This window comes from Plecotus auritus (genome assembly GCF_963455305.1).
Source record: "Plecotus auritus genome assembly, chromosome: 8".
In the NCBI taxonomy this organism is placed as follows: Eukaryota; Metazoa; Chordata; class Mammalia; order Chiroptera; family Vespertilionidae; genus Plecotus; species Plecotus auritus.
The window spans coordinates 159,279,062-159,307,019 of NC_137782.1; the positions used below are offsets into that span (position 1 = coordinate 159,279,062).

The following is a 27,958-nucleotide window of genomic DNA, read 5'->3' on the forward strand; positions in this document are numbered from 1 at the left end:
GTACATGGTGTACCCTGTCTACTGCAGGAAGGCAGGTACCTAACTCTGTCAAAGCTCTGACTTGTCAAGTACTTGAAACTTGATTTATATTCAAGAATCCAATTCCTCCTCCAAGCCACCCCATATATTTATTGGGTTAATTTCTATTCTTTTAATACTTTAAAGGAAATTAAATAATGTCTGTACCTAGCCTGATTCACATAAAAATCAATACTTTATATGACGTTAAGACCCAGAAATTACTATTAGGACACAGAGATTGAACATCACTTTCCACAATAGGAAGGATCCCTTCCACTCCATATCTTGACACTGTCAAGGTGGGAAACATTATAGTTTTTTCTGATTCCATTATTCCTGCTCTTTTCTCTTTATATACATGCCAAAGAAATGTCCTCTGTTCTCATGAATCTATCATCACTAGATCTATTCACTGACCACTGAATTGTCTCCATTAATCCTCTCTCACTCCATCTCTAATACAGCTTTGGATTTCCCAGTTGATATCCAAGAATACACCCTTCTTAATGTCAATCAAGAATGAGGCTGCTTAAAACAAGATGTAGCTGCTCATCTTCATTTCACAATCCTCCCCCAAGGGCCATTTAGTTAATCAATCATAGCGAGCATTTATCTGATTTCTGAAGCAAGGGAATTCAGAATAGTTCAACTCATCACCATCTTTTTCTTCACAGCAGCCCATAATCAAATCCTGATGTTTGATTCTTTGCAAAAGCCCTTATTGTCATCTCTTTATTTTCAACTTTTCTCCTAGATTAGACCCTGATCATTTCACAATTGGACAAAGGCCAACTTCTCTTCCCTGGCCTCCTCATGTCTACCCCACATCCACCTACCCAACCCATTCATTCAGAAGCTGAAACATTTTAAATTATTTTCTAAAAATTCATTAGCTGTTTAAAGTCACAACTTTTACAATCAGCTTAAAATTATATTAATCCACAGGCATATTTCAGAGACATTGCAGGTTCAGATCCAGACCTCCACAATGAAGCAAATATTGCAATAAAGTGAGTCACATGAATTTTTTTGTTTTCCAGTACACATAAAACTATATTTACACTATACTGTTGTCTATCAAGTGTGCAACAGCATTAAGTCTAAAAATGTATGTACCTTAATTTAAAATACTGTATTGCTAAAAAAAAAAATGCTAACCATCATCTGAGTCTGTTGGAAAAGCAGTGCCAATAGACTTGCTCAATGCTGGGTTGCCACAAACTTTCAATTTATAAAAAATTCCGTATCTGGGAAGCACAATATAATGAAGCACAATAAAAGGAAGTATGCCTATATTTTTTGTACATTTAGAAAATTTTAATGTTTCCCCCTTTTTATCCTCATAAGAAAATTTCAAATATGCTGAGATATCTGATACTACAACGATCTTATATGTCCACTTCTCAGAGTAAACAATTGTTACAATTTTGCAATATTTGTGTGTAAATGCATTTGAAGATAAATTATAGACATAATGGCATTTTACCCTAAATTTTTCATTTATCTTTCAAAAATAAAAACACTGTCCTACAAACCCTAATACCATTATCACACCTAAAAAATTAATAATTCCAAAGTATCATCTAGTATCTAGTCTACATTAAATTTCCCCATTGTTCCCCAAATATCTTCTAGAAGTGGGCTGGCTTTGGTTGTTGTGACTCTTTAGTTTCTTTCTAGAAAAGTCATTCTACTTTTTCCCCATTGTATGATTTTTCTTAAGAAACCAGGAAATAATATCCTATATTATCAATCTGCCTGATGGGGATGAACAGGGGTTGTATTTTTAGCTTGTTTCTTTACCCTCAGTACTCCCCATAAGCTGGGGTTAGGTGTCAAGGCTTGGTTAGACTCAGGTTAAACATTTTTGGCACCGTTAGTTTTAGGGTGATATGCAAACTTCATACTGGATCCCATCAGGAGGCACATGAGGTCGGCTGTCCCACTTGTAATGATTCTGAGTTTGATCACTTGATCAAGAAGGCTTCCCGCTATTCTGCCTTGACACCAAGTCATTTAGATGGCCCTGTGCCTCTGGTTTAAGAGGCTTCGTGCTGTGCAAACATCTGCCAGGAATCCTGAGCCAGTTCGCATCTCCAGTCTCTCTGATACTTCTTCCTCACCCATTTCTTGCCAAGTTCTCTTTCCTCTGTTTAGTTATCCTCCCCCTTTTCTCTGTGACTTTAGCTTCCTAACCAACTGACCATTTTCCTCCACCACCCAAGCAATTCGTGAAACTCTATGCTACGAAGCTTCCCAGAACTTAAATACATTAATCACAGTTCATGCTGGCTTCTCAACCCCAAGACTACTGCCTAATTATTAGAATGTGCCACAGAAACAAGGGCTATTTCTGCCAAATTTGTTTTGTATATGCCCTCTTATTGTAGCACATAAACATAGATGCTTACTGATAACTCCATGGCATTAAAAGTCTCAATAGTCGAAATCTGCAGCTAATAAGACTATTCCCATGAGCAAAGCACTAGTGAGCATTTATGCATCTGTTTTTACCATTCATTTAGAACATCCTTTTTAAATATATATTTTTAATTGGTTTCAGAAAGTAAGGGAGAGGGAGAAAGAGATAGAAATATCAACAATGAAAGAGAATCATTGATCAGCTGCCTCCTGTACACCCCCTTTTAGGGACTGAGCCTGAAACCCGGGCATGTGTCCTAACCGGGAATCAAACCTTGATCTCCTGGTTCATAGGTTGATGCTCAACCATTGAGCCACATGGGCTTGGCTTTACCCATTCATATAAAATCTACCTATACCTCCCCCTGTAGCTGAGTATGCAAACCAACCATAGCAAGAAAGCACAAATGTTTTCAAACATCTTTGTAGGATACAAAGTTCATCTTATATACTAGTAACTATTTGCCAGTAATGTATTTTTTTTTCAAGAATGTTCATTGTTATTTTCTATAATTTGGATCATCCTAATTGCACTAATTAATCTGGCGATCATAGACATCCAGCAAGAGACAAATATATACTAAGAATGTTTTCTAAAACCAGGTCTTATTTTGAAGCTTCATATTAGTGACTACACCTGCAAAAAGAATTAAGACTCGAGATCACTGTCTGGATCATTCAGACTGAATGCCAGAGAGGCATGCAGATAAAGCAAAAGTATTCTACTGAGTGTGAATTATTTGGGTAACTTCACCAAATTCATTTTAATTATATGGTCCAGCTTAGGCTGAAAAGTAAACAATGTTTTAACCTTTTTTTTGTTAGCACATTTGGGCCTAATATTACACAAGAATAACAAGTTTGTGAATACTTCATTTTCTTGCTTTTTATCATCTGTGTTCCAACTTGGAAACAGGAGAAAGGCACTGGGCACACAATTTTAAAAGGATCTGTTTTTTCCTTCCTCATAACCAACCTAAGGTGAAATGACTAAACAATGCAAATGGCACCAAATTCATCCTCTCTCTCCAAAGCTGGTCCAGGGCAAAATTTGTGAAGTGCATGAAGTGTACCGTCAGCCCCACAGCCCCTATAAAAAGCTGCTCTTAGCACAAGAATCTAGACTTTACTTCAAAGCTAAACTTAAATCAATGCTGTTCCTTCCCCCAAAAAGTATTTGCTTAAACGTGGTCTTCAAAAGCTGTGGCAGGTTTAGGAGGCATTTCAAGTTATCTGCGGGCTACACCTCTTAACTGGCAACTACTACTACACAACGAAGATTGCGTTTGGGGAGATAAACCTTCCCTGCCTTACTGACGTTACATGACATAAGCAATCACTGACTATTACTAAGTTTGAGACTATGGATAGATGAATATCTTCTAAGCTAGCATTTGCCTAGTTCTATAACATTTGCAAAACAGTGCTCAGATTACCTTGTCTAATCTTAACAAAGCCCAATATTCTTGTCTCCTCCTTACAGATAACAAAGCTGGTTCCCTGCTACCACGGTCTGGGCCCATGGCTACAGCCAAGATCGTATAACTCCACATGGGTACTCTTTCCATTCGGGTCCACAAACCAGTTTTGCCTTCTTCCCCTGGGGGAAAGGTGATAACTCTACCATGGACTTGCCCAAAACCTAAAAGTATTTTCCAGGTTTCTAAAGCAACAACAATTGATTCTTATTACCCCCAAGTATTTCACACACACAATATTCTTTCAATATTCAGGTAAGAAAAGAGACATAATAAATTCGCCTCACTTACTCTTCTCATGTGGGGCTGAAACCATGATCAAATGACAGGAGGAGAACCACAGGACAAAGCGATGTCATAACCACACAATCCCAAAGCAGTCAGCACCAAGCGGTTTGGGTAAAACAGCCAACATTTTTGTTGCCTTCATTAAGCACTTTCAATGATGAGTTTTAAAGGAAAATCAGCCTCCCTTCAACTTTACGATATAGATATAGGCCTAAAGTTCTATGTAAATCCAGTGATGTTTAAAATGAATGTCAAACAACTCAGTCATTGCCAATCTAGTTATGAGTTTTTATAAAGAAAATTAAAGATCACAAATTATTATTGTCTGATGCAGGGGTCCTCAAACTACGGCCCACGGGCCACATGCAGCCCGCCGAGGACATTTATCCGGCCCGCCGGGTGCCGCTGCCTGTCCTGCTTAGCAGCCGACTCATCCCGGGCCCGCAGTTCGCATAGGAATTTGTTCATAGTTTTTTTAAAAAACTATAGTCCGGCCCTCCAACTGTCTGAGGGACAGTGAACTGGCCCCCTGTTTAAAAAGTTTGAGGACCCCTGATGGGTTCAAACCCAACTACACCTATTAACCTGCAACTACTACAAAAAGGCATAAGTATTTTCAAAGCCTTTGCAGAATATATCTCAAGCCTGACACATGTTTTATACACAGATCAACTTAACTGGAAAACAGCAACGGCAGTCAGGGACGTCCAGCAGCATTTCTGGAAGGTCACTACTTAAACATTATCTTACAGAGCAGAGGATGGAAAGCTTTTTCTGTAAAGGGCCTTGCCGACCATATTTTAGGCTTTGCCATTCTACCGTCCAACGCATGAAAGCAGGACAGGCAATATGTAAACGCATGGATGTGGCTGCGTTCCAATAAAACGTTATTTACCAAAACGGGCCCATGGGTCAGTTGGCCAAGCCCTTCTATAGAAAGTCATTTTACTACATCTGGTTTTCCTTTGAAAATGAGACTTTCTAGAAAGCACTGCTGAAACAGGCTGGGCAGTGTTGCTTACCTGGGACCCGACAGTTTCCTGGAAGCAGCGGCCAAGCTGGGTCTTCGCAGCCACAGGGTAGATGTGAGGAATAACTTGCTGGTGGGAGTACGTGGAGTGGACGGTTTGGGTCTTCTGGACGGGAAGCCCTTGGTAGGAGATCTGGGATTGGCCTGGTTGGGCTTCTTTTACCTTCTGGCCCGTTGGGCCATCAATTCTTGAAACCTGATGTATCTGGACGGAGGCCTCCGGGGGGTGCTTCACGTGGATATTGACTATGTTGGGAGGAAATTTCACTGAAACAGATGGGGAGTAAAGACTTGTTAATCATGACGAATTAGCAGGCAAGTCAGCGTGAAAGTCAATTTTACACACATATATACTTACACGCGTATGTATTATATATAGGATAAATTATACAAATGTAATGTATACATATATTTGCCACACAGCCATCATAATAAGTGAGAATAAAAGGATACATTAAAAATAAAAATTAAATCTGAATTTATGTTTTAAAAAATCAACTAATTACAAAGAGAAATTAAAAGCTCTCACTGTAACATATTCAGTAAGATAATTTTTTCAGGTGAGTCATAAAAGTATGAAATTCATGCAGCTTATGAGGACGTACATTTTATCAAATAATAGTAATAAAGACTCAGAAGTTGGATTACTTTTGAATTTCTCATTAAGTTCCTATTGCAAAGTTGTGGGATATACTTTTCTACGCTAAAAGGGGAAACACAATTTCATACAGCACAATTCTCTTGCCCTTAAATAACATATTGTGGATATATTTTGGTGCTTATTGGGACACACACACGAAATACCAAAGTGTGCTATTTTATATCTGTACCAACACTCACTTTCCGCCACTTTCAAACACAATTTCATCTTCTGATGCTAACATTCAGGTTTTAAAGAACAACAGCCAGTAACACTTTCTGACCCCTTTTTAAAAACGGTGCATGTCTAAGAGATGCCAGGTTTAAAAGAATGAATGAGTCATAGAATTCCTGAGCTCCAAGTGACCTAGTTTACCTTCCTCTACAGAAGAATATACTGAAGCCCAGTGAGGTTAAGTGATCATTTAGAACTAAAACGAGGCACTCTTCAACTATTAAATAGACTTGTGCTCATCAGCAGGACCAGTGTGATCACTAGCTCATTAACGCTGTAAGGGCCCGAAATCTCCAACTCGTCTTTCCATTCCCAAGGCCCGGCCAGAACGGCCAGGCACATTCATCAGCTCTGGGTGCTATGAGTCATCAGAGAAGGATAGACTCCTTTTTGTTTTCTATTTCTTAGATACCAAATCTCTATGGCCTAGAAAGCACTTCAGCCACATACCTGGGCCCACATTCTGTCCCTACTGTCATTTCTCAAGCCACAGATCACATACCCCTTTCTGTTTCAATACCAGCCCTGGCCATCTGCAGGTACCTGGCTTCTGTGGGTCTGGCAGGCTAGCAGAGGTCTGACGAATGGGAAAAATCAAAATCTTAAGCTTACCTTTGACTCCTTGCTGACTGGTCATCGTCAGAGGCAAGGTATGTGTAGAGTGGACGACATGCGTTCCCAGCGCCTTGCCTGACTGCTGGGAATGCTGATAAAGTTTAGGAACGCTGGCACCATGGACTGGAATCTGGCAGAGCTTCCCTGTGAAGTTTGGAGGGCACTGGCATTTGTCCCTTGAGCTGCATTGGCCACCATTCATACATGGAAGATGGCAAATTACTGAAAGGGAAAAGAGAAATTGTGGAGAAATGGTTAGTTTCTCAAATGCTAAATCACAGTCAACCAACAAAACTTTCACAAACACAGCACCATTACAGCCATCATATTTCTACTGACTTTGAAACAGTAAACAAAGAAGTAACTACGTTGGCAAAAAAAAAGGTCTCTATTATTCACGATCTTTGTTTTTCCATCCTAAGTCATTTAATTCTCCAGTTCCTTGCAGTGCTCTCCCCCAACAATGGAGAGAATTCATAGGAAAAGAATATGTAAAGGAGCCAGTGAGGATTATTGTCTCACAGTGCCCTTTTGAGTATCTCTCGCATTCTGTAATTACTTTGTCCTATTCAATTCCAAGTTTATTAGCTGTCTCTCTAGATTATAAACTTTTAAGAAAAGGATATGTCTGGAGGAGAAACCAAGATGGCGGCATAGGTAAACACCTAAACTGCCGCCTCGCACAACAATAACAAAACTACAACTAAAAGACAAAACGGACACCATCCAGAACCACAGGGAGGCTGGCTGAGTGGAAATTCTACAACTAAAAGGAAAGAGGAAAGCACATTGAAAATCAGAGGGGCTGCAAAAGGCTGAGGTACAGAGACACGCGAACGCGCAGAAAGGAAGGGCGGTTGAGTACACAGGCAGCTGAGTGCGCGGCTGGCTTTCTAAAGCGGGAGGGAGACAGAAGCTCCCGACTGCGCTGAACTCCAGTCTCAGGAGAGTTTCTGGGAACCCAAACTCATTTGGGGAGAAACTGGACTGTCAGGAAAAGAGAAAGCACATTGAGAATCAGGGGAGCTGCGGAGGCAGAGGTCCGGAGGCACGCTCACACAGAGAGGACTGACTGCTGAGGGCACAGGTGGCTGAGTGCGAGGCTGGCTTTCTAAAGCGGGAGGGAGACGGAAGCTCCTGACTGCACTGAACTCCAGATCCGGGAGAGTTTCTGGGAACCCAAACTCATTTGGGGAGAAACTGGACTGTCTGGCAACGGGCAAAACTCGAGGGCGGCTTTCTCTCAGAGGTGCTTGCAGCAATTACCGAGGGACACTGAGACCCAGGGGCCTCATAGGGCAGGGCTGACGGGAAGCCAAGGCTGTCTACTCTGCCCTGAGACTCCGCCCCATACAAGCTGAACACAGAGGCATTTACAATTTTGCAAGTCTTGTCTCATAAGGTGTGTCCAGCACAGAAGTTCTCCTGGCGTAGACACAGCTGATCCTCAAAGCCAATTGGCCTGGAGATCAATTCCTCCCAGTGATACCAACAACAATCAAGACTTAACTACAACAAGGCTATACACACAGTCCACAAAGGGGTGCACCAAGAGTGTCCACCTCAGGTAACTTGGTAGGCTGAGCCACTGGGCCCTATAGGACACCTAGCACACAAAGCTACTCTACCAACTCATGAAAGCAGCAAAAATGTGGAGACAAAGAAACAGATCACAAACGAAAGAAATGGAGGAAAGCAAATGACTGGATATAGAGTTCAAAACCACGGTCATAAGGTTTTTCAAGAATTTCCTAGAAAAGGATGATAAATTTAGCGAGACCCTCGAGGATATGAAAAAGGACCAACTAGAAATTAAACATACACTGACTGAAATAAAAATATTATACAGAGACCTAACAGCAGACTAGAGGAACACAAGAATCAAGTCAAAGATTTGAAATACAAAGAAGCAAAAAACACTCAACCAGAAAAGCAAAAAGAAAAAAGAATCCAAAAATTTGAAGATAGTGTAAGGAGCCTCTGGGACAAATTCAAGTGTACCAACATCCGAATTATGGGGGTGCCAGAAGAAGAGAGAGAGCAAAATACTAAAAACCTATTTGAAGAAATAATGACTGAAAACTTCCCCCACCGGGTGAAAGAAATAGACTTACAAGTCCAGGAAGCGCACAGAACCCCAAGCAAAAGGAATCCAAAGAGGACCACACCAAAACACATCATAATTAAAATGCCAAGAGCAAAAGACAAAGAGAGAATATTAAAAGCAGCAAGAGAAAAACAGTTAATTACCTACAAGGGAGCACCCAGGTGATTGTCAGCTGATTTCTCAACAGAAACTATGCAGGCCAGACGGGATGGCAAGAAATATTCAAAGTGATGAATAGCAAGAACCTACGACCAAGATTACTCTACCCAGCAAAGCTATCATTCAGAATTGAAGGTCAGATAAAAAGCTTCACAGATAAGAAAAAGCTAAAGGAGTTCATCACCACCAAACTAGTATTATATGAAATGCTGAAAGGTATTCTTTAAGAAAAGGAAGAAGAAAAAAAAGGTAAAGATAAAAATTATGAACAACAAATACATGTCTATCAACAAGTGAATCTAAAAATCAAGTGAATAAAAAAATATGATGAACAGAATAAACTGGTGAATATAATAGAATCAGGGGCATAGAAAGGGAGTGGACTGACAATTCTCAGGGGGAAAGGGGTGTGGGACGTGTGGGAAGAGACTGGACAAAAATCGTACACCTAAGGATGAGGACAGTTGAGGGGAGGTAAGGGCAGAGGGTAGGGTGGGAACCGGGTGGAGGGGAGCTATGGGGGGGAAAAGAGGAACAACTGTAATAATCTGAACAATAAAGAGTCATTAAATTAAAAAAAAAAGAAAAGGATATGTCTGGCTTAGTAACCTTTACATTCTTAGCACCTAGAATAATGCCTGGTACACAGTGGACATTAAACATTTCCTCAAAGAATAAACAAATGAGAATACTAAAAATAATATCTGCTGAGACTATAATCTGAATAAGGAAGTAGAAGAGTTTGAATCTTTCTTTCCCAGAATTTGCCATCTCACTACGATAACAAGACCACAGTGAAACCTAAAGACACAGACTAATTAGTAGTTTGGAATTTAATTTATTTAGAATACCAAAAGATAAAAGGGCACACTGGGTAAGGAATTTTCAGAGGTGTTTTAAATTCTGATGAAATTCAGCTTATAGCCAACCTCTTTATCACTAATGAATTCTTCCTATCAGCCTTTAAACATGAGCAGATTTCCACCACTTTAAAAAATAAAACCCCTCAACTCCATTTTCTCCCATGATCATACTTTCCAAAAGAATTGTCTGTTCACTTCTCCACACACTCCCTTTCCCCACCCCTCTTCTATGGAAACTACTCTTACTGAGGTCACCAAAATCAAACGGACAATTTCAGTCTTCCCTTGGTTTCCATGACATCTCACTCATCTATTTTGATCCTTCCTCTTTGCCCATTCCATCTTAACATTCTTTACAGAATCACCTCTTAACATGCCCTTTAAACACTGATATGCTTTACTATTTGGCCTTAAAATCCTCTCTTTTACTATCTCTACACACAGTGGTCGGCAATCCGCGGCTCGCGAGCCACATGCGGCTCGCGAGCCGCAGTTTGCTACTCTGTTGACTAATGAGTTTGCCGACCACTGTCATATACTACCCTTTACCTCTTTACACACAATATGCCACAATTGCCTAATCCTCACAGCTTCCAACTACACGGTAACATTTAGTCTAGTCCAGTGGTCGGCAAACTCATTAGTCAACAGAGCGGCAAACCGCGGCTTGCGAGCCGCATGTGGCTTGCAAGCCACGGTTTGCCTAGCACTGCTCTATGATTTCAACCTGTCGTATGTGACAATTCCCAAATTTCTATTTCCTAGCAAGAGATTTCTGCTGTGCTCCAAATTACTACTACACATTTTCATATAGATATTCCACAGACATCTCAAACTCAACATGTCCAAAACGTAAGTCATCATCTTCTCTCTAATGTCTCCATTCACCGAGTGAGTGGTCCTTAACAGAAACCTGAGTGGAGCTCTGTCACTTGGCCCATCCATACTCCCAGTCCTGGAAGCCCTGCCTTCTCAACATCCGTCAAATACGTGCACTTCTTTCCCCTCACAGGGCCCCTGCTCCCTCTGAAACCTCATCACTTATGAGTCTCACCTCATTCCCTTCGATCCAGCTACATGGAGCTTTATTCAGTTCCTCATTGTGTAAGGCCCTCTTGCCCCCCTAAAGCTTTATCCATGCTGTGTCCTTGGCCTGGAACACTCGTTCCATTCAGCCCCCTCACCCATCGAACTCCTACTTATCTTTCAGACTCTGCTTAAACCTCACATCTTCTAGAAGCATTTGCTATTCCCCCTCATCTAGGTTTGATGCCTATCTGAACCTCCAGGGACTCTCATTCACTGCCCATCCTGCCACTTAGCTTAGTGCCTGATGACTTTCCTGTATGCCTCATTCAACTAGAGCTCGGTGAGGCCAGAGACTTTATCTTTTGTTTACCCCCAACATGCAACTCAGCTTCTAGAAGAAATGTTACAGCTCAGAAAAGTACTGGATGAAAAATGTATGCCTACGACTCACTCAAATACCATTGTAGGTGCTACAGAAGATTCGGTCCCTGCCCTCAAGACCGTAAGCACTAACCGGGGAGATTAGATAACACATGCTAACTAAAAACACAGACCACCAAATATGTGACAGTTGGAAAATATAAACTAGAAACTGTGTGGAACCTCAGAGAAGGGGGAATCATTTCTGGAAAATCAAAGTAGACTTAATAGGAGGGATCATTTGGGGTAAGTCTTTGAAACTGGGCAAGATTCAGAAAAACAACGGATTGCATCCTAGGAGGACAGTATGTGAAAAGGACGGGAGGCAGGCATATTTGGGAGATAAGGAGAAAATTTTCTGTTGAAACCTCAGGTTCTTGAGGGGGAGGGGTCAAGTGATAAACTAGAAGGTAGAGGCTTGGGTCAGCCAATGGATCAAGGCCCAGTAAAACGTTTGGATTTTATTTTGTAATTATTACATTATTTTGGAAACTCCAAGGAGAGAACTAAAGAAGGCTGAGAGAGTGTTCCAGAAAGATGACTCGTGACGGATTAGTTGTGATGGAGAGTGACTAGGTGGAGAAGCCAGTTAGGAGACCGTTAAAATACAAGCTGAAAAACACATGGATGAGGACGATGGCAACAAGAGCTGAGAGAAACATGAGGCGCTGCAATGACAGAGGGAGAATCGGTGCAACATGAAGACGGGACACAGCAGGCCAAGGGAGAGTTGAGACAGTGGAGGAGGAAGGGGAGCCAAAAAAATGACCAAGGGCAAGAAACTGTGTCCAGCGTCTATGTGACGGTTCAAGCCAAAACTGCCCTTGCTGACCGGGGTCTGAAGTCAGCTTTCTCCAGGGCCGATGTCCTCTGAGGTGCCGGGTAAGAGAAGTGACTCAAAGTGGACTCCAAGGTTGAGTCAAAGACTTCATAACTCTTACGTCAACTCTGAATGGAATTTCTAAATCACAGCTTGGCTACCCAGGATGGATTCAATGTGTCATGGGCAAGGGGAGCCAGGCCAAGATTGAAATGTACTACAAATAATTTAGAACCGGAATACAGGCACCACTCACTCTGCATGGTTCCAATATGCATGAATTTCAGTTTCCGCAGTTTACTTAAATAACACCAGCCCCCCAACAGTATGGTTCAAACGTCAGTTGCCACAGTGTATTAACTGTGAGTAATTGCATGAAGTACAAACTTCACTGCTAGCTCTTTGGTCCACAAACACGGCGTGGATAACAGATGTGTATGGTCATCAGTAACCAATCATGTCACTTCCTTCAAAGTCTGCTGGTGACTGATCCCTGCACATCTGTTCTCAGTTCACGCACAGACAGGAAAGCATGTCGTTGTGTTGCCTCCTCATCGCGCAGTGATAAAATCAATAACATTTCACAGAAGTGGATAATTAAAAGGGTCAACGACAAAAAGTGCCGCAAAAAAATGACAGGCGGTTAACATTGGAAGTGAAATTGGAAAGCGGTTGTGGTGAAAAGGATGATGATGTGCCAGAGGAAGCAACATTAAAGGAACCCCAGGACAGCTCTGAAAGCACAAAGGGTAAGATGTTGGCAGCTGATCCAGACATGGAAAGCAGTATGACAACCGACTAAGGCAAAGTAAAAATACTCCATATCATGTTATACAGTGAGAAGAAAGCAAACATGTTCTAACTACTCTTGATAAGTTCTACTCAAAGAAATAAAACACTTTAATACCCAGTGTTTCTAACATTTTCAATTACAGGGCACTAATTAAATTTTAGCTTTACTATTTTTTTCCATTTCCCTCTACATTTATCACCTACAGTAAAAGAGTTTTAATAAAAACGTTTTCAAGGTCATGGAACTTAATAATTCATTGATTAATAAGATCATTTTGCACATGGCCATTTTGCATTAGCTTGCATGATCATTTTCATGGTCCTGTACTACCATGCAAAGATGACTATATAATCTATACTAAAATAACTTCACATATACAACCATCTTTTTTATAAACAAAAAAACAACAGACTTTTACTAGATATTTCTAGTATCAATAGATTTTGAAATTGAACTCAAATTTAATCAGTTTTGTTGAAATCTATCTTTAAACCCAAGATAGCTTCAACCCAAATGTTTCAAGGACTGCCCGAGTCTAAGTGGACACAGCCATAAACCCAGAAGGGAACTCCACGACCCGTGTCTCTCTGCGCAGACAGGAAACAATGTCTGCTTGACTTATTCCGATCAATAAAAGGCCACTATTGATAATCATTTATGAATGAGAAAGTAAATATGTATTCTACTGTTCCAGCATTTTAAAAAAATCTAAATTACAATATAAAGTTCTTTGCCTCGGCTCAATAAATGCACACTGAATCCTTTGTGGCAGGTGATCTTTTTATAGCTAAATAGTCTTCTATATCAAAGAAAACAAACTGAAAATCAACCTACAAACTTAAGGATTGAACTATGAATCGTTTCTTTCTGTTTCAAAAGTTCATGCTTTGACCTTTTGCCTAGTGATCTACAGTCTGCGTTGCCAGTGTTCTAGCAAGCCTTCTCAACGCATACAGAGAAAGAGGAATAAGTTCTCTTTAAGACCGACTTGGGAAGTTTGTGGTATGCTGGCTGCAAATCTAGCTATGGCACATATATTTTAGAACATGTAACTAGAGTTGTCACACAGACAACTGAGAAAGCCCATAACTTTATCAGCTTGATATTTAGCGGGCCATCCCCATAACTCACTACATTGCATGCAAGGTCACCTGGGACCTACTGAAAATAACAAGAGGTCTATGGGCCGCCAGCCTGTTATTCCAGAAAGTATCCTTTCATCCCAGCCACTCAACGAAGCTCACGGTACTGCTATAAAAGGTCAACATGAGTGGAAGGATCCACACTGAAGGTTTTAAATATGTCAAGTGCTTCTGTGCGTCCCACCATTCCCTGTGGTCTATAAAACAGCTTGCAGCATTCCAGAAGCTGGGCTGACAGAATCATATTCACATTCTACATGGCAAACTGGAACTTAAATGAATAGATATTAGTGACTTGTACACGAATATGGGCAAACTGAATTTTCTAAAGATTTGTACTATAAATCCATACGCTGTGTCTTCCCGTTATCTTAGCTATAAAAATACTTCAGCTCTAAGAACATACCTGAGTTTCCTGCAGCAGCATCCCGGCTCCTCCACCACCCTCTTGCTTTCTGTGCCAGCAGACAATTTTGTGGCTGAGGCAGAACAGGGAAAACAAACCTCCACTTGAAGAAACCCTGCACCTGTCATCTCACAGAACACACACACACACACACACACACATACACACACACAACTTTGATTTGCATAGCTGCTTCAACTTTGCCACTTGTCTCTGATTAGAAGAATAGCTTTCCCTTAAAAGTTTTCCTCATTTTTGTTGATAGCCTTGGAGTGTGAAAGAAAAAAAGCAGTACTATTTTGTAGAAAGTAAAAGTTATTACTTTATTCATTCCCCTAAACATACCTATATTGTCCTCTTTCAAAAGGTACCCTTCAACTCTATTCAGCCAGATAGTAGGTTCCTACTATAACTGTTTAAAGCTTTCCGATAACAAATATGTTAGATAACAATTAAATGCTGCAAACTATAGCTCATGTCAAGAACCTTAAAAATAATGAAACAAAACAAAACTGGGTCCTGGTTAAGTAGCTCAGTTGGTTAGAGTGTCATCCCAATACACCAAGGTTGTGGGTTCAATCTCTGGTCAATCAATACTAGTAAGAAGCAACCAATGAATACATAAATAAGTGGAATAATATCTCTCTCTCTCTCTCTCTCTCTCTCTCTCTCTCTCTCTCTCTCTCTCTCTCTCCCAACCGCCTCAAATTAATCAATAAAAACAAAGCACTATATGCTTGCCTTGTGATCCAGGATGCATCCCCTCAAAACAGACAAAAACCTAAAACTGAAAGTGAAGATGGAGGTCCCGTTCTTCTGAAGGTAGAACAGAGGCACGGAGGAGGCCTAATGCCACACATGAGCCCAGGAAGGAAGTACAGAGATTAGTAGGCATTTATTACAACCTAGGTTTGGGGGGGGGGGGGTAGTGGTGGTGCATGGAATGTACAGATTTACAACCGTGCTCTAAAATTGCCTTCAGCCAATTCTTGATTATCTGTCTGCCAACGTATTCTGACTGATGGACACTACCAAGAAAACGTGAGGTATAGTGGTCCAGAACAACCTGTCCAAGGAGGTGACATTTAGGCTAAACCCGAAAGAAGAATCCAGTGACTTAAAAAGTTGGCAAAAAGAGTGTTTGCAGAAGTAATAGTGGGAGGTAGGATCTTGAGGTGAGACATGGTTTAGGAGGCTGGGGCAGCAGGAGCGTAGGAGACAGGGAGAGGGTGAGAAAAGCTGGGTTGGACAGACAGATAGGGTTCAGATTCCCATGTCTTCCTACAATCATATAGGGCAGCCTATAAAATCAGACACAATGCAACAGAAATTTTTATATATAAATAAAAGCTTAAAACTTAGGACCAGGAGAGATAAGAAGCTCCGGAGTCCCATAGACACAGAGATCGGACTGGTGATTGTCAGAGGGGAGGGGATTGGGGGACTAGGAAAAAGAGGTGAAGGGATTAAGAAGCACAAATTGGTAGTTACAGAATAGTCACTGGGAGCATCGGAAATATACTAGTAGCAGTTAATAATATTGTACCAGTGTACGGTGCCAGGTGGGTATTGGAAATATCAGGGGGAACACTTTGTAAACTATATGATTGTCTTAATCGCTATGCTATACACCTGAAACTCACACAAAATGATACTGAAAATAAGCTGTAATTGAGAAATAGATTGAGAAGTAAAAACCATCGTAGGCATCAGAACCAGAGAAAAAGAAAGAACAAGCCTACGTCAGTAGAATCCTCTACTGCACACACATGAAATGTGTGCCGAGTGTGCTCTGCGTTCCTGGCCCTCCTTATACATTTTTAGTAACTAGTTAGCCAGATTCAAATAAAATTCCAAAAGATTTCTCTTAAAACTCATACATTCACCCTACTGGTAAGAGGACTTCTTTATTGTGTGAGAGAAGCGATTAGTGTTCTCAATCTTACATACAAAAGGGAAAATGGGAATCCAAAGAAATCTGGGGGCAAAGGGAGGGTGCTTTCATAAGAGTTAAAAAACAGCCCCACCACGCTCTCCCTGGCAGAATCTTTGTTTTCATGCTTTAGAAATGAGGGAGACCATCTCTATCCCACCCCCACCTATCACACACTGCAGTGTTCTGGGCTGCAGATCTTAACAAATGCAAATATCAACCTTAACACAGACAAGAATTCCAGGAACGGCGCTGGTTTTTAAAGCTGGTGCCCATGAACAAATGCTTCGATACCACATTCTGTTTATAACCCGGGCGATAGAAGGCCCTACCACACACACACATGCATACCGGAGCTTCTAATTCGGAATGAGGCCATTCATCATCTCAACTTTGTTTATGGCTTTCCTTTCCTTTATCAGGAGGCTCACCCTGGCTGTGGGCTATCTAATTTGATCTCATTTTATACTCTGCATAACCTATGGAGCACCACGTATCGAGCACATCACAAAATTCCACTCACACCCTTCACCCACAGACACTGTTGGCGGTGCTCTCTCTCAGAAATTCCCAAACACCAAGGCTCTTTCTCCGTAGGAAAGACACAGCAACATCTGCAGGCTGGAGGAGAAACACAGGAATCCCAGACTCTTCGGGACTGGGGTGTCCTTTAGTAACAACCTTCAAGCTAGCTTTTTAGGTTATTTCATCTCTTTCTCGCTTAATTATTTAACTCATTCCATCCAGAGATGAACTAGTATGCAGATATGGCTTACAATTAATTTTGCTTCAAATTGCAACCTACGAATCTTAATATCAGTTACTGAATCAAACTTGCTTTCTCATATTTTTAAGACAAGCAGTTATTTTGAGTAGAAGGTTTCCAAAGGGGTTAGACAAAAGGGGGGTGGGGGGCGGGGAAGAATCTGGCCATTTAGGATAGAGTTAGGGTGGAAGAATAGGGGAAGAAGGTAGGATAAGAAAGAAAAGACTACTACAAAAGCAGGGCAACGTTCCCCAGGAGACGTGAAAAGGAAACACACTGGGTAATAAAACGAAATGGGGTCTGTAAAACTCAGTCGGATGCCAGGAGCGATAAATTCTGGGTAGACAATGTTTGGGAACCACACTATAAACAAAAACCTGCGTGGCCCGTCTACAGTTTCCTTTTATTCCCACCCTCCACGGATCATTACCTTCCCTGGCTCCCACCGACCTACGCCCCCACAAGCGAGGCCTCTCTCTCAGGCCTGGTCCTGTTATTTCTTTTAAAGGGCAGAGAGCCCTTTCGAAGTCCCCTGCCTAAGTGCTAAGCAATCACAGATGAGCATAAAGGTCGGTGACGGGGATGCAGTGAAGAGAGTCAAAATCACCATGATCAGGAAAGTATTCACTCCCAAGGATACGGAATATAATATGTAGCTGCTGAAGGGACAGGCGTGTGAGCTCAGCTCAGATCTTTCTAGATGTTTGAACTGGAAAACCCTCAGGCAGGACCACCAGCTCCCCGTGCCTCTATACAGGTTGCTTGTGGCCTTAAAACCTCCATGTAACACAAAAGTGCCCAGGGAAAACCAGGTAGAGGCCTCTCCAGACTGGTGGATAAGCTATCCCAAACATGTCCAGGTTCAGCAGTCTACACGCACAACACAGCCTATGGACTGAGTATAGACAGAGGCTGCCTACGCTCACAAAACGGGCTCAATAACCACGTGACAACTGCTGTCTGATATCCACGTGACTGGATACCAGTTTCTCCCTCGGTTACTGAGAACTTCTTTGTCTTTTAGACTTAGATGCCTTCGTGGAAGGACTGGAGTTAGAGGTTTAAAAAAAAAAAAGGCTTTTGGCAAATACTAAACAATAAAATTTGTAAGAGTGCATCACAAGTTTCAATTTTACAACCTGTCAGATTTAAAATCTTTTAACCCCGATTTCTTCTCTTACACGGCACGCACAGAGGGATGAGAATGTTTAGCGGGAACCAGAGGTGATTTTTTGACATTACCATAAACCTGAATGATGGTTAAGAGGTTCCCAAGTGGTTTCTACCAGATCACTGCCTCTGATATGCAGACTCATTTGAGCTGAAAAGCTGAACACCCCAATTTCCTGCTTATCCATTTCAGAGATTCTGTCACCAGTGGAAGACATCTATACCCAATCATGGGAGAAGGGCTCCTAGGGATCTCGTTTTTGCGGTCTGTCCAGCCCAGTTCCCCACCGTTGCTGTTATGTTCTCTTCGGTTCCAGACATACCCAACCCTGGTCTGTTCTGAGCACACCATGCTTCTCCATACACGTGTGGTTCTCTACGGGCTCTTTCCTCTCTTCTGCCCAGCTCACCACCCCAAACCTCATCACTAAGGCCTTTCCTGGTGGTGCCAGAGAAAAGTAGATAGTTCCTTCTCCCTGCCACATACTCAGGTCAATGAGTGCATGTGCACACCCAGCCCAGAAGGCACCGAACTGTAATTGTCTGGGTGCGCATCTGACTTCTCCAAAAGGTCATGAGCTCCTGGAGGGAAGGAACCTTGCCTTTGGGACGTTGACCTTTTCAGGGGCACATCCCAAGAGCTTAGCAAAATGCTAGTCACACAGTATGAACCCAATAAATGTTTTTTGAATGAATAAATGAGCAAATGGGAGCTTTCTATAAAACATATTTTTTAATGTAAAGTCAGCTAAATGCCAAATTCTGTACGTTTATAGTTTGCTTTCCAATTTCTTAATGTTGTCTTACCCCTAAATTGACAATCAGTCTTATATTAGTCATTTGCTTTTATTGTCTTTCCAAGACATTTTAATGTCTATTAATCTTCATGAAACAACTCTTTTTGCACTCATTTCTAATCAGTTCACATAGTATTTAATTAAATGATGTAATTTATGGTCAGAAACAAAAGAACTGACCCTTTGTAGCTATTCAACTCAGACTTAGGACGTGTAATGTGTGGGGTGAACTATTGGCAAAGAATATTCAGCAGGTCATGGGCATTGGTTGGTGTATTTTAAAAGGGGTGGAGGGCGTTGGTTAATTTGGAAAGTCAGTTACGTAGAGGTAATTTTAGACAGCATCAACTGCAGACTGCTTAAGATCACACTGAACTTTCAAGAGTCAAATGCTAAAGCCATTCAAAGCCACGAGACTCATTACTGATGAGATGAGCCAAGATGTCTCCTTCCATTTAACTTAAATAACTTGGTATGTCAAGTTCAAGTTGTTAAAATCTGCCTATACATTCCTCGGGGCTCCATATATGCTTCCTGAATCTGGAACATTCCATTAAATCAAGACAATATGTATCACAACTGACTTCCTGAAGATAATTCCTTCTAATCCCCAGTATTGGCCCATGGTTATGTTTCTAATTAACTCTCTTGAGATGTAGCTCAGACTTAGGCTGAATTGATTTTTGAAACATCCTAGTGTATATCTAATCCCCAGTTACCACTATAAAACATCTGGAGGTCTAGATTTTGTACAGGATAAGAATCAGAGAATCAGAGACATGGAAGAAAAGTAAATTAAACCTACCATCATTAATCAGCACTAGAAAAATTTCTAAATCCTTCTGGCAACGTTCCTAAGTAAACCAAATATCATCAGGGAAACTACATGGGTATACAAAGAAGAATTTCAGAAACTTTTCCTTAGTATTCCTCCTGTTTCTCTCTCTCTTTTCCTTTTATGGCCAGTCAGACACTGAAGTTAAGAAAACTATATATGGATGTTTTAATTCGGAATTGAAATGCACCGTACAGTGATTTTTACTAATATAAAATGAAATAGTTTCACAAACTACAATCATTTCTCTGTAATTTTTGCAAATGTAAAAAATCTGCCAGATTGAGGTCATAATGAAATTTTATAATTTATAACATATCTGATCCAAATAAGAAGGAAAAGCCCATACGTTCCTCTTAGAGAGATGTGTACCTACTTTGAGAGTTACAGCTTTTCCGGAAGAGGCAATTTCCACCACTTGAAAAAGCTAATGAGGAAAGAAGGAAGCACTTGACAACTTTTCTACTTACTAATAGATTCAATACCATCAAAGCCTGAAACCGAGCAGCTTTCAAATACATTTCACAAGCCATTTGGAGCAAAGCCTTGTCACAGTTCCCTTCTAAAGTTCTACTAATTCTCTTCATGGAACTCATGTATTTAAGCAACTTTATCATGTGAGTTAAGCAGTTTGCCACATGATTCACATTTTCTAGTCCATTACTTTTTATCAGGAAAGAGATCCAGCTAGTAGTAACAGCAGTGATGATGATGATGATGATGATAAATACTTGCTCCTGAATGAAATAAAATCACCCTTATGTAGAGATTTTCATGTACAAGTTTAAAGTCTAGTGAGTCAGAAGATCCCTGTACTGAGAGCCAAGAGATCTGAGTTCGAGTCCTAGTTCAGCACCACACAGCTAAATGACCTTCAGTAATTCAGTTCAGCTCGCTGGAACTCAGTTCTCTAACGGATAAAACAATAGATCTAACTGATATATACATTTCCTTCTCAGTGCCAAACTTTTATGATCCTATAATGCATTAATTTTTTAAAAAAAAATACTGATTATCAGCCATAAACATTAAGCCTGGTTTTTTCTCAGACCCATAACCCCCACATCAACTGAGACCAAGTTCTACTAATTCTAGTCTTCAGTATCTTTCGGTTTGTTTCTTCCTCTCCATTCCTCCAGACCTTGGTCCAGGTTCAGACTAGTCCATCTTGCATAGACTATGGCAAAGCCTTCTTGAGAGCCTCACTACCTCCTTTCTTACCTCTCTCCAATATTTTCTCTCCATACCATGTCCAGAATGTACTTTCTGACATGAGTTCTCAATCAACAAGCTCATTCCTCCCCAGGATTTTTCTGTGGCTCTCTATCACCTAAGAGAAAAAAAAATCCTGTCTTCTCAGTGGAATCCTGATAAAACCCTATAGAGTTATTGGAGTAACTGCCTCATGGGTTTTGTGGTGAGAATTAAAGGCTCTACTCATGGTAATTAAGTGCACTATGTATCCAGAGCTGCCAGGCTTATCTCCACTGTGTCCGGCTTTGGGCACTGTAGACCACTAAACTGATGTAGTTTTGATTCCCAGAACACACCACCCTCTGTGTAAATCCATGTCAATGCTCATGGCTAGATTCCTCTCCCAACTCTTCCTTCTTCAGTTCTTGGGCCCCCCCACCACTCCATATCCTCTCCTCCTGTGAGGCCTCCTTTGACTGCTCCCTGCAGGCTTAGGTGCTCCTGCATCTCTGAATCTAGAAACCCTAAGTAGGTGCCCAATGCATGCCAGTGATTTTCATGAACCTCAGCAGAGCCAACCCTCCAGCTCTCTGACAAAAGGCAGAGGACCCAAAGTTAAACTCTCTGTGTGTTTATACAAGGACCAATCGATTAAGAATATTTTCCCCAGGAGAGCTTTTTGTGTTTCTTTTTATTCCAAATGACACTAAAATAAGTGGAATGATAATGCTTAAAGTGAAGCAATGATTTTCAGCTAGTATCCCATGATATATCAGACTGCTTCTGATGCTTTTCCAATATACAGCTAACAGCAATCCTGGAAAGATTTAACAGTTTTGCAATCTTAGTCACAAGCTTCAAATTGCCTTAAAAACTTTAAATCTTATATCCAGAATATTTTTTAAATCATATTTTGTATTTTTCCATCATTTTTAACATAATGAAATATTTCCAATAGTAAGTGATGATTTAAAGTCTCCTAAAGCTTCTTATTCCTTATATCTAAGAGGAATACTGTTTCTCTTCACCAAAGCCCTTTGCCTTTGATTCTAACATAGATTTGGGCCACTTCTGTTAGCCATGGGTACAATGACAATTGTCATTGTCTATATCTGAAAGATCTCTTCTGAACTCTCCCTACAAAGTTTAACTAATTGTTCTGCTTATATGAAACTTCTATTATCATTGAAGGACAAAGACTATACATGTAGATAAACTTACAGCTTATTCATAATCTTCCTGAGAGATTTATGATTAGCTCTTCCAGCTGCTAGCAAGCCGATCAACAGCCAAGCAGAGGAAACAGTGAATCTTACTTGTCAGCTACATGTGTCATCAATATGGTCCAGATTAGGAAAGCTTAAACTGGATTTCAGGACAAGAACAAAATTTCTGCTTTCGCCATTAGCATAAAACTGTCCAGGATTCTTACAATTAAAATGGAGAATTCTGGTTTTCATTGCCCAATACCCCATGAAAAAAAGAAAAACAGAGAAATGATAGAAAGTTCCAAGTAATTATTAGAAATATGGTAACATCCAGTCAGAATTCCTAAAGCAAACAAGAAAAATAGTCATTAAATATTCATTTTTATTTTTAAGATATTGCTTGACCGCTATCTTTATATGCTCATTTATTTTGACTCCATTGACACACATATGAACAAATACAAATCCATCAAATAAACATTCAGAATTGATAAACTTCACCCTTTATTCCGGTACCTTCAGTTCAATACGTTAGGCAGGAAAAGTAAATAGGAACAATATCTTTGTCTCCCTCCAAATTTGCTCTTTTGAGCCTGAGGAAACACAAAAATTATTCACCCATGGCTGTCACTCTCCTCTACAAATGATGACCATCAATTAAGTTCCTCAACATGTGTTTCTCAGGCTCCTGTGAGCTATCAAGGAATGCTAGCAAGTATGCTCACTTTTACTAAGTCCCTCCATGGAGGATACAGAACAAATTTAAGGAAACTGTCTAGAAGTGCAGAAGAGATTATTTAGAAACTAACCAAATGATCAAAGTTTTCAAGATTGATCAGAAAAAGCTATCATGAATGTTTAATCTAAGTTCTTTACACCCAACATAAAACTGTTGAAAGGTTTCCAGTCACTTTGTTAATAAATCAAAAGACATTAATACTAATATTATACTAGGCCTCAGCTATCTAATACATAAAAGTAATGGGAATGATAACATATCTGTCTTAAAGTGCCTTAATGCCAATATTGACAACACTTACTCATCCATATAAAATATTGTCCACAGAAGGCAAGGACAATAAAGTTTCAATAAAGAAATGTTTATTTAGCCTCTGTGTAAGGGAAGATACTAACAATTGTTGGCTACTCTTCTATAGGGTACTGACTTCATTATCTCATTTACTCCTTACAGCAACCCTGGGAATGACATAGTTTTATACCAAAAGATATAGATAACTGAGGTTCAGAGACATTTTGTATTCTTCCCAAAACACACCATCAGTAAATGGCAGGGTCAATACTCAAAGTCTACCACGCTATCTCCAAAGTGTGCACATGATCCCAATAGGTTCTGAAGAGGTCATGAGGCCATATCACCATTGTATTCCTCTATCTTTAACAAAAAAATTAATCTATCATGGCTCTTACAGGGCCTAGATAAACTCTTTGCAACACTTCACAGGTCAGCCACAAGTAGAGTTGGTAGATAAAATTTACTTTCCATCCTTAAGTACTGCAATGGTCAATAATTATGAGGCAGAAATAGTAGATGCTACCAACCACGGCGGCCCAGTAAAAGCCTATAATATGTACTTAGTTTTCTCAATAGAACTGAAAAGGCCTATTTCTATAGTAGGTCAACCCGCTGTATTGAATGCCCATTCTTTTCCATTTATTATACCAATCATTGTTAAAGGAACAAAACAAAGATGTGGTGCCTCATCTGTAAAAGCTTAGAAGCTAGTTAGAGGAAACCAAACTTACACAGTCATTCAAGCTCTCGGGAAGGCCACCCAAGGACGCTGACACAATCAATCAAAATATTCCCTTGGAAGCAGCATTGCCCTAACCACATGAATGACCCGCTCAAATAATTCCCAAGCACTTGGATTCCAATGAATTCAAGTTCTGCTCTTCATCTGCCGACAATTAAAAGGGGCAAGTCTCTTCAAGACCCTAATAAATTTTCTCTACATGACCAAAGAAATGGAAATTGTCCACAATAGTTATTTTTACAGCTGGATTGAATATTAACAATTCTCTAGATTGAGTACTTAAGCTTTCCAGGCCTTACCTATCTAATCAATAAATGGGAATAATATACCTATAGTTCTCAGGATGAAAAGACAAAGTATAAAAATGCCTAAAACTACTCTGGGTACGCAATAAGTATTAGTTTTCCTTTCCTTCCAGCTCTGAACCGAATCTTCTCCTATAGTTTCATTCAGGGTATTTTTCTTCTTTAATAAACCATTGAAATGTCACACAGGAAGCTAAAGAAGCCCAAATTAGACATGCCCATAGATCCAGAGGCAGAGTTAGTACCTTCAACAGGGGCCTTCTAATAGAAGCACAATCCCTGGAGTTCCTGTCTTTCTTTAGAAGTATTATTGAGAGAGGTGAATGATTGGGCACTGAGATTATGAAACAGAAGAGATGAAGAGCAGAAATTCTTTCTCTGGCAATCAAACCAGTGATATTACTTTTAAAAGGTGCTAGACAGGAAGTGCTAACGGTGACAGCTTTTTGATAACTCAAACTCAACAGCTTGGTTAAGTGGCAGCTGAATTGGCTGAGCCCTGGCTTTATAGCAAGCACACAAGGTTTGGCGAGACTATTATTATTACTTTATTGCAGCCTGGTGAGACCCATATTTTTCATTATTTGTGATAGGAAGCCTTTGAGTTGCAGGGCCGCAGCCACAGCAGGCTGCCTCACTCTGTGAAGACTAGCAGGGCTCCGTCAAGGCCAAGGGGAGAGGAGCCAAGCTAAGTGCAGCTGTTGCTACTCCTGCCTCAGCTTTGCTCCCTCCCTCACAGAGGCACACTCAGCCTGGGATTAAGCAAGACCCGAAGCCCGCTACGTTCCCATCTCATTTCATTCTGTCTGGCCATGAGACAAAGAAGTGCAACGCACATGTTCATCTCACCTTAACTGAGCTCTCCAAAGAAATGTGTTTCCTGCCTCATTCTATGATGTGCTAGACTCAGAATGTGTCATCAGTTCTGTAGAAAAAAAAGGTACACTCTGTGTTTCTGCCATTTTGCAGACCAATAGTTTTGTCTTCACAGCTACCCAGCATTGAGGTACACACACTACAATCAATTTGAAGGATCAAGGTTACAGGGAAGGGGAAGAAAGGAGAGCAGTAGAGAGGGGAGAGAAGGAGACAAGAGGGGAAGATTCACTGATTTCCAGTGTTCCAACATTATTACCAAGGGACTTGAGTTTGTATCTTAAATTCTAGAAAGTCAAAGTGTTCTGGGTAATACATGTGAAACACTGGAAAGAAATCTTCCACTTTCTGGCCAGAAGGTGACTCCTTTGATAACCAGTCAATGAATCATAGATTCTTTATTACTCAACTTCCCCTCATTGAGCGAAGGACCCCCCTCCAGGAATTAGTCAGGGAAAAGTGAGTCTCCCAGAATTGAGCTCATCGGGATGCCCTCTCTTTTCTCCTCTGGGTTCATTCCAGGAAATGGCATAGAACTGTGCCATTCAGGACCTGGAGAGCATCATGTTAAGTGAAATAAGCCAGGCAATGAAAGAAAAATACCACATGATCTCACTCATTTATGGAAAATAATGAACATTATAACCTGATGAATAAAAAGATAGATGCAGAGGCAGTAATGCACCGAACAGACTGTCAAATTACAGCGGGAAGGCTGGGGAGTGTTGGGGATGGGGAGAAAGAGATCAACCAAAGGACTTGTATGCATGCATATAAGCACACCAATGGACACAAGACACTGGGGGGGTGGGATGAGGGTATGCGACAGGGGGTAGGGGAGGCTGGGGGAAGGTCAATGGGGGGGAAAAAGGAGATATATGTACTAATATATGTAATACTTTAAACAATAAAAAAAAGATTTTACTGTTTCAAAGTAAAAAAAAAAAAAAAAGAACGGTGCCATCCAGTTTTTGTCATGCCCCTGCTGTGGGTAGAAAGCAGCCTTCTGTGGCTGGGACCAGAGGGCCTGTCTGCTCATGCCCCGAGATATTCCTTCTGCATGTCTACCTGCATTTTTTAAAATATATATTTTCATTGATTTCAGAGAGGAAGGGAGAGGAAGAGAGAGAGAGAGGAACATCAATGATGAGAGAGAATCATTGATGGGCTGCCTCCTACATGCCCCCTTTTGGGGATGGAGCCTACAACCCAAACATATGCCCTGACTGGGAATGGAATCATGACCTCCTGGTTTAAAAGTTGACGCTCAGCCACTGAGCCACACTGTCCAGGCAACTACCTGCATTTTTAATCCTCAGTCCCTAGATATCTGGGTTTGGTATTCCACACGTCAACCTCTATCCGAAGTTTACACAGCATAATCTACTTATTCTTTTGTTGGGCAAAGGTTTACAGAATAATTGGGGAATATTCTGTGCCACATATATGTTCTTTCTCAGTATGGTCACCCTAGCTTCTCCCAATTACTCAGTGACTCTCACCCTCACCTTATTTGGGTGGGAATGGGGTTAGTGAGAAAGGGATGGAGCAAAACCCATCTGAGACTCCTCTCTTGCATGGGCAAAACGCATTCAAATCATCCCGCAGTGGCACTGTCCAACAGAAGGCCACTTCAAGAAGCATCCAGACATAAAAGTGTTAAACCTAAAAATCTCATTGGGCAACACAAGCAGAATCATAAGCCTGGGTCCGAACCAGAGCTCTGCCACTAGCTGTGACCTTAAGGGAGTCACCTTCCCTCACTGGGCCTCAATCTTCTGGGGTATAAAACAAAAAGGGTCGCCCTAGCAGGTTTGGCTCAGTGGATAGAGTGCTGGCCCACAGACTGAAGGGTCCCAGGTTTGATTCCGGTCAAGGGCATGTACCTCCATTGCAGGCTCCATCCGTGCAGGAGGCAACCAATTGATGTGTCTCTCTCACATTGATGTTTCTCTCTCTGTCTCTCCCCCTCCCTGCCACTCTCCCTCAAAAAAAAATCAATGGAAAATATTGATTTTTTATATATTAAATTAATTATGTATTAATTAATTATATATTAAATCCTCATGGGTGAGGAGTAACCAAGAAGCAAAACAAAAACAAGGAGGGTGAACCAGAGGCTCCGCAAGCTACTCTCAGCTCTAAGGGTCTCCCATTCATTTCACAGAACAACTCCCCACAGGTTTCCACAAAACAACTCTTGCACAAGGGGTCATTTGGCACAATCATTAGGTTTCACCTTTTCAGAAACACACAGGTAACAGCCAATAAGTCACCTCTGAAATGCCATTTCCCTTCCTTCGCTGCTCACTGCCCTCACAGCTCTTCATTCCCACACGTGCCACATTTTAATTCTATTTGCACTAACAACTTCTTAAATAATCCCAGACAATAACATGTCTCTGGAATCCAAACACCTTTGATGTTTGACTTATAAATTTTATAGCATCTATAATTTCAAGGCTAAATTATATATTAAATTTCAAAGGCCAAGTACTTCAGAGGGGGAAATTATGTGTGCTTTCCACGCACACCCTGAGTCCAAATAAAAGCTGCTCTTTCGTCACCAAGGAGTGACTATCAACTGGCAAAAATTTGTCATTTGCAAAACTATGCAGTGTTTAAATCCTTTA

At 40.8% G+C, this 27,958-nt stretch overlaps 1 protein-coding gene across 6 annotated transcripts in view; it reads right to left on the bottom strand.

Moving 5' to 3' along the window:
* The window catches only part of LTBP1 (latent transforming growth factor beta binding protein 1), a gene marked incomplete at its 5' end in the record, with an annotated part of 356,935 nt that overhangs the window by 160,185 nt on the left and 168,792 nt on the right, over positions 1 to 27,958 (bottom strand). For 4 of the 6 annotated variants that reach the window (XM_080684179.1, XM_080684177.1, XM_080684178.1 and 1 more), the window contains 2 exons: positions 5,231 to 5,505; positions 6,725 to 6,949. In XM_080684179.1, coding sequence (XP_080540305.1) covers positions 5,231 to 5,505; positions 6,725 to 6,949 — 500 coding nt within the window. Of the gene's footprint in view, positions 1 to 5,230; positions 5,506 to 6,724; positions 6,950 to 14,466; positions 14,494 to 27,958 lie in introns of those variants that run through there. The other 2 variants (XM_080684181.1, XM_080684180.1) reach the window with 1 other exon arrangement.